This window comes from Buteo buteo, chromosome 3 (assembly GCF_964188355.1).
Source record: "Buteo buteo chromosome 3, bButBut1.hap1.1, whole genome shotgun sequence".
NCBI lineage: Eukaryota > Metazoa > Chordata > Aves > Accipitriformes > Accipitridae > Buteo > Buteo buteo.
This window is the reverse complement of record NC_134173.1, coordinates 21,505,224-21,518,370: the sequence shown is the minus strand read 5'-3', so window position 1 is coordinate 21,518,370 and position 13,147 is coordinate 21,505,224. Positions and strand designations below refer to the sequence as shown.

At 41.3% G+C, this 13,147-nt stretch overlaps 1 protein-coding gene across 2 annotated transcripts in view; it reads left to right on the top strand.

Moving 5' to 3' along the window:
* The first annotated feature begins 631 nt into the window (after nucleotides 1–631).
* Nucleotides 632–13,147, top strand: part of ARHGAP28 (Rho GTPase activating protein 28) — a 76,161-nt gene continuing 63,645 nt past the window's right edge. The window contains exon 1 of one of the 2 annotated variants that reach the window (XM_075023031.1): nucleotides 632–895. In XM_075023031.1, the coding sequence (XP_074879132.1) occupies nucleotides 765–895 (131 nt within the window). In that variant the 5' untranslated portion in view covers nucleotides 632–764. The remainder of the gene's footprint in view (nucleotides 896–13,147) is intronic. The other variant, XM_075023032.1, reaches the window with a different exon arrangement.

Below are 13,147 nucleotides of genomic sequence, written 5' to 3'. Positions count from 1 at the left end.
GAAAGATCAAGCACAAGCATGAAAAAATATCAAGCATCTCGGGGTGTATTTATTTATGGCATTACTCCAGATGAATGCACACTATTGTAAAAATAATTCACTCATTTCCTAGTGACCTTGTAATTATGTACACAGCCATATCAGGCAAAATGAAAGCTTAATCTGTTTTCAGGAGAAAGAAAGTGCAATTCCCTGCCACAGAAATGATCCGACATGGGGGAAATCAGGCTTCCTGCTCCTTGATAATTTAAACAGAGCGGAGCCCACTTGGTTTCTGAATCTCCCGTGTAAGCAGCTTAAATGTCACTCCTTGCTCTGCCAAACCACGTTTTGTGTTTGACTAGCGCTCTCCACTTGTCCTGCTGCTTAACTGGCAAATGATTTCACTTAGTCAAGCCTATTTCAAGAGCAGGAGGACTGTTAAGAAATTGGCTCTTAAAAGGAAACAAAAAGAAAGCAAGCAAGACGTCTTCCCTGCGGTAGCGTGGTGCCATGCAGGATTATCTCAGGTTTCTAGTTTCCTAGGAACATAGTAACTTCCCCGTGGGTTGTTTTGTGGGCGGTGTTTTTGAATATATGCTAATTCAGCTTTCCTGACAGGGAGAGGAGCAGTGTCTCAGTTACACAGCTCTCCTGACAGCAAACGGTGGGGAGAGGCTGCTACAGAGCCAGGCCATGTGCTCACGCTTGTGACAGGACCGCTCGCCGGCCCGTCGGCACCCCTCGGTCACCTTGGTCGCTGGCAGCGGGGCCGACATGTGCCTATGACCATGGAGATGAAGGACTCGGGCAGCGTGGTTCTGACAGCCTACCATCCCCACAGCCCGGCCAGGATCCCGGGCATGGAGCAGAGCTTCGTGCAGGACATCCCCACCGGCCATTCGCCCACCAGCAGGTAAAGCCTGAGGGTTGGGGACCGGTGACATGCCCCGACACATTGCTGGTGTTGGTCGTGGGTTTTGCTGACTGTGTGTCAGCCCGAGAGCATTTCCCAATTGCTCAGACACTTCATGAGCGCTTTGCTCTTGCCCGTTTCTTGCCTCCGCCAGGGAAGTGATTCAGCCGAGTGCTGCTGGTCGGGATTGGGAGGGGGAAACAGGAATGCTTATTTGAAATCTTGTAAGTCAACAGATCAGGCCAGTTTCCTGCCTGAGATACTCAACAAGACAATCTCAAGGAAAAAAAAGCACGTGAATCAGGCTGCTTCTCAGGTCGTTTAGGACTATTACAGAAAGTGAGAAGACTGGAGTGACTGAGTCTGGCGCTCAGAAAGTTGAGTCTGGCTTTGGTTTAGAGTATTATTTAATACCTTCCCCATTCACCCACCAGGTTAGGAGCAGACCTTGCCTTTTTCTGAAATTACAATTGCTGCTTTGCACACTCACATACACACAATGGGAGACTGCATCGTTAAAGACAGTCTAAATAAGAAAATTCCTTTAGGTTGCAGGAAACTAAGCATTGTCTTAATTAACGCAGTCATGTGTATGTTTACTTCCCTGCTCTGTAAGAATGCATGTATTTGCACAGTTCAAAAACAGCAGTTTGGGCAATTTTATTGTTTTAGAAAATCTGACCTTTCTCCTAAATGTACGTGTCTGGGTTTTGCAGTTTTCTCCAAAAGAAGTGGTATGAAAGTTCACACTGTAAAAAGTTGAAGAAAGTAGGAAATGTTATTCTGTGGCTTGACTGAAAAAAAAGAGAACTAACGTCTGAGGAAACAGTAGATGTCATTATCCTCAGGAATTAAGTCTGTGGCTTCTTTTAATAAAAATAATTATATTTACTTCATATTGTTTATTTATAGCCCGATAGCTATTTTGTTTTCAATGTCATTATTTAGGTTAGCTGCTTCTTCCTGTTCTTTGTGTATTTCCCTAGCTGTCTCATAAAGATAACTCCTTTGTTCTGTTAAACTGTTGTTTGAGAGCAGTACCAAAATACACAATTTCATGTTAAGAAAAGAAACACAGTCTGGGCTTTTAGACGCAGTAAGAATGGCATTTGCTACTCAAAACAGAGAGCAGTGGTTTGGCAATGGGTTACTGGGGAGCATGTCATTTCTTCCCCAAGGAAGAATGCTAAACTCAATCTCCCTTTGAGTCTGTGAGCAATGGAAATGTGGTGTTTTGCTATTTTTCTTGTAGTGTGCTAATTGTTTTAAAATGCTCTTGAAACTTAAGCTCAGGGTGTATGAGGGTTTAAATCACATACATATCACCAATGAAAAGCAGAAGTGCAAATTGCAGTTCCTGAAAAAAAAAAAGAAAAGAGGATCCTGGCATTTTGATGAGGAACATATTTTGGAAGCTCCTGCCATGAGGCAAAGCCATGTATCTCTCTATATGTCTGCATGTCCATAAGATTCTGGTGCTGTCTCCCCTTTCATGTCCTCAACTTCCTGCAGCTGTCTAATAGCAATAGCCAAATTCTGCCATATGGGCAGTCAGTGACCATCTGAGTTTCCAAAGCCTGTTCAAGAGAGGGATTTTATTAACCCAGCATGCAGTCCTCTGGAATGCAGAATCCATGAAGGGAAATGCACTGAGTGTTTTAGCAAATGGTAAAATAGGCTCTGGCTTAATCCCTACTTCATCTTCTAAGAACTTTCCTGGACTGCATTTTCTGTATAGTTTCCTCTGCCGCCATCCTAATGCAAGAAGCTTTACTATAGACTCTGTCTGGTGTTTCTTGATCCCTAGGGCAGCCACCCACACTACAGCATGCTACCTCCTTGACCCTCCAGGAGAATGATTTAAAAAAGCATGCAACAAACAAACATGTCTATTTTTTGTTTGATAACAAAAGTAGTTGGGACGCAGAGCCTGACTTTCCTCTGAATTTGGTTGGGTTTACTTACATGTAGCTCTAATGAAGTCCATACTTCAGATATATATCTGTGAGAACAGAATCGGTCTTGGTTATTAGCCCTCAGTTTGATCAACTGCTGACCAGTTCTCTCTCAGTTCAGGAATCAAGATCTTTCACTTTCTTTCCTCTCCCTAAAACTTTTTTCTTGCTTTGGAGCGATGCTCCCTTTATATGAGAACAACAGCTCCACTCACCAGAGCCAGGCTTGGATGTGTCTCCCAGCTATGTTTTCTCTTGCAAACACTTTCACTTTGGGAACTTTGTAAGCAGAGGTTTCTCACAGAAAGGGGAAGCTAATGCATACTCAGTCAGCATTACACTGCTCAACTTCACACTATTTAAAAAGACGCTGATAAAAAAGAAGGAAAGATTTAAGTAGCCATCATGAACCTCTAAACAAATGAGTAATCATACACACTCTTGCCAATCCAAGTACACAGCCGAGAAGTGCATGGACACCAAAGTTTACACTAATAAAGTAACTTAGATACATCAGACCACTTGGATTCACATCAATCTACAAATCTTGAAGGGCCAATCAGACAGGCATCCTGTGCGCATGTCTACAACATACACTGGCAGCATTAGCATCAGCATGAAGTATAGCAGCCATGAGTATTTTCATTCATAAGCCCAGTGGGAGGAGAGTGTATATACTCCATTATATGTTAGGGGATATTAGCTGGTGGGCTGTAAGGGGGACAGGAGAAGATATGCTTTAGCTGCTTCAAATGGAAGATGCATCAGTGTACAGTGAAGGATGGTAAATTCATAGGTGTAATGAAGGGGAGAGCGGGATGAAAGTTTGACTACATAGTCAATCATAGCCATCACCAATCTGCAAAGGAGAATTCGAGCTTCCAAATTTGCTGTTAGATTACATTAATAAAAAGGTTAAGAAGAGGGACCACAAATTCCAGCCATTCTCCAGAACAAGAGAGCATCAGGGGGACTAAAGATAGCTATACTTAAATATCTTCTCCTCAGCTATCTATATAATTAATTTCTATCTTTCTCCTTTTGTTCCATCTTGCGGGCTTACTTACTTTACCAGTTCCACACAAAGGGTGAGCCCTGAAAACTGCACTGTTGAGCTTGCTAGAGGTCCAGGAGAAATATCCAGACAAATCTTCCTTTAATTTCGTTAATGCAACTAGCGAGTTCATTTTCCATATTTCTTATGGGGCATTCAGGTCCCTTCACTTTGCTTGTCATCTGTTTCGCATGACTGCAATTGTTGATAGTATTTGTATTATTCATATCTTCTTTTTACTTATTGCTTTTGAGAACAAGGTGTTGGAGACATCTCTGTTTTCTTTGCCTGGCAGTTAGACTAACTCCATGGCATATGAATATAGCGGGGAAGGTTCCTATGCTTGCGGCAGCCCCCTCAGTTTTTTTTAATCCCATTTCTTAGAACTCAGATGTCACAAGCACCAGTACCAAACACCCCAGAATATCACACTATCCCTTTCAATACAGATACTGTCTCAGTGCAAAAGTGAAAGTGCTGATTTATTTAAGTAATGGTCAGCTTTTCCATCCTCACTTCACACAACTGCAGACTTCGTAGCCATGCACAAATATTGGTCCTGGATTATATAGAGGAAAAGTGAGACCATGGCCATATGTCTTCCTCACAACTCCTTTTTATCCTGCTAGAAGAAGCTAGGAGGAGTTACCCTATGCTCAGAGGAAACAGGCATGACCTCTATGCCAAATGGCCAGTGAGCTCTCTAAGGTAATTATGCAATTAGGGGAGTACAAAGCATTCCTAAGTGAGTCATGCTTAAGCTTTCCTAGACTCAAGTATGAGAGTTAGTGAGTTCCTCAGCCCGTTTGTTACTAGCATACCTACCAGCAAAGAACTCATCCTGCACTGCAAATCACAGATATTTCCACTGCAATTAGTGGCTTAGGCTTACATGTGCATGAGATAAGAATCAGAGGAAAAAAAAGCATGTTCACAGGCTTTGCTCCTGCAGAATGGGTTTAGAGCGGCTTTTAAAGGGCACATCAAGCTGTTTATACGTGGAATAAACATCTTTATAATCAATAATCATGCAAAGAGCAGCATATATACTACCAAACCTAGGACCATGCTACATAGGTAAAGGTCAAAGTGGATTTCAGCACCACTGAACAACACAGCCAAGACCCCTTCTTAGCATCTCTTCTAGCCCAGGGCAAGTCTGGCACTTCCAGTTGTTTCAGGGAAATGCCTTTCCAATCTTTTAATGTTCAGCATGTCTCCCTTCTCCTGCTGTCAGGGGGTGACTTTCAGACAGGCATCACTAAACTATAGCGTCAAAAAAGAACAGGAAAAATTTCTGAAGTTTCTGTGTTGCCTTGCATTACCTACTGGTAGCTTCCAGGATCCCTGCTCTCCAAATCTACAACTTGCAGATATGAGGCCAATAGTAAAGTCATTACACTGGACAAGCATGGCACCAGAGCCTTTTGCAATCTTCTTCCCCACTTGTGAGCCCCAAGATACTACAGAGATATGTCACGGTGAGATAAAGTGTCCCAAAATAATGACCGAAACAAAACTGGAAAAGGAGCCCTTATGCACCAAAATTTGGATTGTTTTTATCCCAACAGAAGCAGATTTTATCACACTGAAGTAAGGCCTCTATGCCCTGAGGCTGGGTGATCTGGGTTTAATTTCTGTCAGCACTGATTGAGCAGCTCCCCTGCTCAGTTGTATACAAGTGATGTCAAGAATGTCTTCTAAGTGATGCAGGATAAACAACCTTAACTATTTTGGATGTTTATCTCACTCTACCATAAACTTCCCCAGAAGACAAAAATAAAAAGCTGGCTCCTTTTCCACAGTAAATCTTGAAATGACTTGGGCCTCTTGCAGTAACTTGGACTCAAAAACGTATGAAATAATTGAAATTTTAATATGTACTAAAAGTGGTAAAAGAAAAATCCCACAAAACAGTAGTCTAGGAAAAGACTGTATTGGCACAGGTTGGGCAAAAAATAAATTTTGTGGAAAAAACACTTTTTATAATTTCTAGCAGCTTTCTAAAATATGATTTTTAAAGTATATTTTTTACAGATGCTAAGAATGATAATTCTTAATACAACATTTACCAGGAGGATGCATATAAATAAGTCAGACAATAGTAGACACGCTTTTCCTGTAGGTTTTAGAAATACCTACAGAATGTCCTCTGGGAGCCTCACTGAGGAATGTAGTATTTATAGCCAGTTCCTCATGTTATGGTTGAAACTAGAGTTGGCTTCTCTGGTTTCTTTTTAGTTTGGTGCTCCTGCTGCTCTCCCTGGTACCTCCATATGTAGAGCTGATGGAAAACATCTGGCACTGTCCCTTTGATCATTTTGTTTGGTTGAGCATTTAGCCAGCTGCCCCACTCATTTTTAACTAAGTCAGTCACTTATCTCTGATTACATGAGGGTTGGAGCTGCCCACAAAAAAAAATGTAGGACTTGAGAGCCCTGTGTGCCCTACACAGACACCTTCAGATTGCATCTGGCAGACTGACAGCACTGGCATAACAAATCACCAAGAATCAAGAACTGTAAAGTGTTGTTTTTGCACAGGAGATCAAAATAATTCAATGTAAATGTGTGGAAAATGTGCAGTGATGGGAACTGCAAGACACAAGGATGGAATACTGGTAAAAGTCCTAGCTAGAACAGTATTTGAAAAGCATCTGGTTAGCGCTGTACAAATATAGAATCACATCCTGAAATAGTGAGGAGTATCCATAGCAAACAATCAAGTTAACATCCTGGATTTTGGCTAACCACAGTACTAGCAGCCACTTGGCCCACTGCAGTGCTTTGCTCCAGCTGGCCAAGCAGCACAGCAGAGTAAGGCTGGCAGGCAGCACGACTGCCATCAAGGTGGGACCATGCTCTGTGCAGCCTTCAGGTACCACCGTGGTGGGTGCATTAAAACAGCATGGGAGGGAGAAGAGTGCCCATAGTCACGTCCCAAGCTGGTGACTGAAACCAGGCATCCTTTCTAGCATTTTTGCCCCTTTGCCTGCCTCCTTCTTTCTCTCTTGGTGAAAGCAGTCCCCATCGTGTTCTTCCAAGCCCTGTTGTATGTGCCAGGGACTTGGAAGAGGGAGACAAAAAGAGATTGCGAGGAGGTGGGAGGAAGGGGGGAGCAGAGGAGGACAGGAGAAGAACCACCTTTACAGGTATGTGACATGACTCTCCTTGTGTGCAAATAAAAGGAGTTGGAGTGAGAAAAGAAATGTCTCCCAAAGAATGTTGTGTGGTGGGGTCATTTACAGCTGATCTCCAAGTCCCACCAGACACACGCGGCAATGGGGTTTGGAATGGCATTTAGGTGGTGATTTTGAAGTCAAAAGCTGAAATGGTTTAAAAGACAGGTTGTTTGAAAATGAGCCCTTATTACCCTGAAGAATTCTAGCAGAGGTCAGCAGAAATGCTTTAGTTGGCACCCCTTGTAATCAATGCAAGGAAAAGACTGATGGTCTGTGAGGGATCCCTCATCTCTGTAATTCATTTTTTCCCCTGCCTGCGTCTGTTAACTTTCTAGACGCTGCCAGAGCCTCTGAGGAGAGTGGAACAAACACTGGAGCAGGGACCCTATTATCAGCTTGTTCTTTTGAAGACGGTTATGTTTTCTTATTTAAGATGCTATGTGTAATACTTGGCTACTGTAAGCCTGTGGGATTTTCAAATGTGCAAAATAACCCAGTTTAGGATGGACTTATGCTGGATGTTTAGACAGAAGGCAGCTGAACAAAGGAGAGAAGGTAATCTCTGCTACTAAGTGCTGTCATTATTGAATCTCCACCTGAGGACTATAGAAGCCTTTTATAACATCTCTTTGTGCAAAAGTTGCTCTGAGCATATAGCGAGCAAAATAATGACAGTAAGTCTTTTTGTGGAGGGTGGAAGAGCCCCGCTAGTGCAGAGAGACAGAGGGGAGTATATATTGAAGACCTATATCAGATGTAAAAGTCCAGCTGGGTTGACATAATTTACCAGCTGAAAGACAAGAAAAGCAAGACGCAAGCTGGGGAACTGTGTTTTAAACAGCTGTGGGTGAAACCTCAGGACATTAGATATCAGGTCACTCTCACAGTTTGCTACCAGAGATAGATGAAGCTCTAGAGCTGTAAGTCCTCATATTTTACTACAGCTAATCAGAAAAATCCTAGCTTCCCAATGGACAGATTTGGGCAGTGAATAGCAAATTTATACAAGGCCTGAATTTGACTCACTGAGTAGTATGTTCCTTGCTAACTATGCCCCTGCAGACATCAGGGAGTCTGCAGTTACCCAGACTCTGGGTTAGCCTATGCAAACTCTAGGTATGGTGATGGAGAGCCTTCCCATCAGTTTCTCTTTCTCTGGCTAATAAAAGCTAAGAATAAAATATCATCCAAGCTTATTTTCTAGCCCAGTGATGATCATACCTAGTGGTCAAGAGAGAATCTAAAAGTGAGAATGTCAGATCCTTTTTAATGCTAACATTAGTATGAGAGCAAGAACTGGATAGATGTAGCATTCAATCTAACACGAAATGCTGTCTTTTATATTCTAGTCTAATAAAAGGTCAATAATAAATCCTGCAGTGGAACATCAAGTGGGATATGAGCCTTGTTTATACACATGGAGTGAGTTAATGGATACTTAGGTGCAGTAATGGAGGTTTTACCTCTAAATTCAGTGGAAACGGGATCAAGCCATCAGAACTCAGATCTTTTTGTCAATAACTTTGCTTACAGGGCATGATCTGATTATGCTATCTCTTGTCTCAGGTCTGGCTGACTTCCTATTTGATAGGATTCTTGCAGAATAAGACATCAGTATGAAGTCTTAGACAATTAAAATACAATGGTGACTAGGCCTGTATTCCTTTTGCAATCCTTCTCCCCCCCCCCCCATTATTCAAATACTTTGTAAACTTGAGTTCTAAATATATTTCTGGATGTATCAGAGATGAATATAAAATCTTTGCTGTAGTTACAGGTGAAACATGGAGCAGGGGAGCCTAGGGCATTCTCTGAAGATGTTTTGCAAGCTTGGCTGTCCTTGGCCATTTCTGGGCCAGATGGTGCCCATATCATGCATGTGCAAGGAAGCGAAAGGAAACAGCGAGCTTATCCCAATGAACAGAGACAAGGGAAGCCTTTGTACTTAGGCTGCAGCAGGATTTCACTTTGAAAGTACTTACTTTTGGAGAGAGGATGGACAGAAGGAAGCAGAGACAGCTGGCCAAGCACAGGCGAGGGGTCTTTTAAATATGTGGCAATCTTTAGTCTCCTGCTGAAATAATTGTGTCTGCCCTGTGTAAGATCCTTCTTACATCTTCCACTCAGAGGATGCATTTCCCCATAATCCCCAGTGATCTGCTGCAATCCTTTGGTGCTGCCTTGCTTGCTTGCTTGCTTCCCTCCCTCTCTCTTACAATTAGCAAAGGCAATTAAACCATGAGAATTCAAAGATAACATTATTGGAAATGTGAGGTTTCTGGAAGTATTCATTTATTCTTGCTTACGTGTGTGTGTGTACAATACATACAAGCCCATAGATGGAGCATGAAGCTTAAGGCTACCCATGTGTCACTGGCAATTCACAGAGTATATGGGAAACGCCAGAATTACATATCCCACAAGTCAGATATTAACTGGAATCTTTTTCAAGCATATTTCTTCAAGTCCTCTGTTGCCTCTGACAAAGAGTGGCAATTACAAATAAACAAAGGAACCTACTATGTCAATTTTTGACAAGCCTTCTTCATTATACAGGACCTCCATGTTCTGTATTTAGGAAGCCCACCACAGATTTTTGGGAGGGACATTGACTCTGCAGCTGTTTTGTGTGGTCAAGAGGCATTTCATCCTTAATGGACTCCATCTTTTATGGCTTTTTTTAACTACTGAATTTTTTTTAAAAGATTTAGCTAACCCAGACATGAAGTTAACTGTGCCACACTCAGCAATGCAGTAAGACCATGCAAACCAAACCAGCTTGCTTCAGTCTGTACTGAACACAGGGAAATCTGCAGTTAATTACATTATGTGCCATGCAACAATGAGTCACTGTAGTTTTAAGTAATCACCCATTTGTAAGGGGAGTTTATTGTCATAGGATGTCCTTGGAGGCTCATTTTCTCTTTCCAGATACAAACATGGGGTATGATATTCATGTGGCTAATGAAGATGTCTATAATTAACAGTTAGTGCTATCAAGAATTCTAAAAGATACAGTAAGTCACAATTTTCAGAGTTAACCTTCTCCTGTGTATATGGAGACTTACGGAAGCAAGAAGGAGGTGTATTGCTTTTTTCTTTAATTCACAGTCCTTTTTTTTTTTCTCTCAGACGCAGGACACTGAAATTTATGTACTATCGGTGTTTAAGGCCCAGTTGTAATGCCTGTATTCTGACAACTACAGAAAATCTGTATTACAGGCAAAAAGGAACCAAATAAAGCAAGGAAAAAATTTTTTAAAAGTTCAGTCTGACACCATAAGGTTTAACAGCAAGGTAATAAATCCATGGCTTTAGTGGATTTCATGATTACTACATAATTACAACACAGGAATTCAGGGTATCTTTTTATGGGGTGGCTCCAAGCAAATCCAACCTCCCTTTGCCTGTGTCCAGGAGCTGTACAGTGACGTTAGCACAGCATTTTGCCGAAGCCAATAAGCAGACGCAGTGCCGCAGTACCACAGCTATAGCGCTTCTGGCCTGGGGGAGCCAGTGTCCAGCCCGCTGACATGGCTGTAGGTAGAAACTTGAAGGCTGGAATCCAAAGTGTTTAGACAAATGCTTCAGGACTGATAAGAAAAAAAAGGGTACATTTTTTCTGAACAGTTCAGGCCACTTTGCTGATGAATAGGTTAGGCTGGGTATTTTCAGGTCTAACTGTGCAAAGTAAATAGTATAAAGATATAGTGCATTTTTCTCAAATATTTTGCAAGCTGGAGGTGAAGCTTTATCCAACTTACTTGAACTATAACAGAGTATCTCATTCATTTGTGCAAATCAGATTCCTACCAGAGCAAAGCATATGAAAAAGGAGTGGTGCTTGTGATATTCAGTTAGAAAAGCTTATTGACAATACTATGAAGGTATCCATCATCTGAATCCCTGCAGACTCCAGCAGAAGAGTCAAGGGTACAGCAGAGATCCAGAACTAGTCTTGATGAATAAATTTAAAGAAGATTTTAAATTTTTATTAGGTTAGATTTTTTCCCCCTAACTTAGCTAATCCATGTAAAGAGTAGAGTTCTGATTTTCCTAGAGAACAGAACCTAAAATATCTTCATTTCTTAAACAATAGATAGGCCAGTAAGCATCTCAATACCCATTAGAATCTTTTTTCTAGTTAAATCTCATCAGCTGGATCAGGAATATGATGATGTTCAGAGGCTGATTTGAGCCACATTCAAACACTGTAAGTACGGTTCATGACCTTTATTCTTGAGCTGTCAGTCCAGCCTTTGGTTTCTGAATCATTTCATGGCATTGATCCAGGGCTTCAGTTGTGCTGAAAAAGACATTGACCACTGCATAAGTGGGTGGAAAAACATCATTCAGCAGTTAGCTGGGTATATCTGCTGAAAGTATGGCTGTAATTCTGTGAAGGAGATGGTGTTACTAAAAACAGATTGGTTTCTAAGACTGCCTTGAACCCAGCCAGCTGTAGTTAAACCCTCAAAGGCTGACAAAGGGCATTCCTAATTATATCAGTGGAGTGGACAGCTAGATTAAGTTACCTTCTTTGAGAATATTGGTGATGAGTTTCCATCACTGGGATAGATTTTATATTTCATCCAAACCAAAGGGGACCTCAGGCTGTGCCTCAATAGAAATGAACCAAAAATTGAAATGATATGCATTTGTGGGGCTACCCTAAAGCCCTCAGATAGCCACAACCCATGAATTCACTGGACATAGCAGTAGCAATAACATTTGATAGGCAATCTCTGAAGACTTTTGAATAAATTTAAACTTAGTATTGGATTCATCTTTGAAATTCAGTAAAGCAGTTGGCATCAGGTGCCAGGAAAATAATAGCTAGCAGGAAGAGTTCTCCTGATATCTTTACAGAAAATGCATATTTATGGCCTTGGCCATCTTCTTAGGGTCTTACAACATTCACTGACATCAATACACTCAAGCAACTTGTATAGCTGAAGATAATAAGCTCAGTATTTATTTTTCTGTGCTTTTCTGTGATCTATATTTATTTTAAAACTTAATACCACTTTTGGATCATTTGTGACAATCTATAAAATGAGTAATGCCCTATAATGTGGGTACAGCAGACCAAATTTAGCATCTTCTGAAGATCACTTGAAAGTGGTGAGTAGGTCTCGGGGATAAACAATGAACAACATACACTTACATATGGTGAGAGGAGTGACATATTCTTCCAGAAGGGAAGGAAACTTCTTAATCTTCAATATCAATTTTACATTTGATGAAAAGAATTTGCTCACTTTGCAAAACTGCTGCTATGCATTTTATGTTTGAGAGACGTAAGGAAAAGTCCTGTTTGCTTAAGTTAACACTTCTGCCACCATTGGCCTTTCTCACATTTAAATGATGCTGCCAAAAGCCAGAGAGATGATACAGTGCTCTGTACATGCTACCTGGAAAATCCTGTTTAGAATTACACAGTGTGATGGGACGATCAGATAAGTTGTGTCTGTAGAGAGGACATGTTTAACTGTTGAACTGTGGAGGTTATAGAGAGTTGAATCTTTGAATTACAAATGTAGTTGACGTGTCACAACATTTAAGGTCAAATCCAAAACTCCTCTTGGCAGCAGTAGGCTTTGGGCTTGTCTCTAAAGATCTAGATGTCCCTGCAACCAACTCTATATCCTTGATATAGGTTGCAGTGCTTAAAAACGAGAGCAACAATGTTAAGAACACAAAAATCAACATAGTGACCACAGACTATTGGACCAATATAATGAATGCTTGTAACAAATTTGTTTTAACTAGCTCTGGTCAGGTTTGTCGTTATCTCAACCCTTCGTGCCCCATGTTGGGTGCCAAAATGGACTGCTGTCATTTAACTTCAATCAGCAACTAAGCACCACACAGCTGCTCACTCGCTCCCCCCCACACACAGTGGGACAGGGTAGAAAATCAGGAAAAGTAAAACTTGTGGGTTGAGATAAGAATGGTTTAATAGAACAGAAAAGAGGAAGCTAATAATGATAATGATAACACTAATAAGATGACAATAGTAATAATAAAAGGATTGGAATATACAAGTGATGCACAAAGCA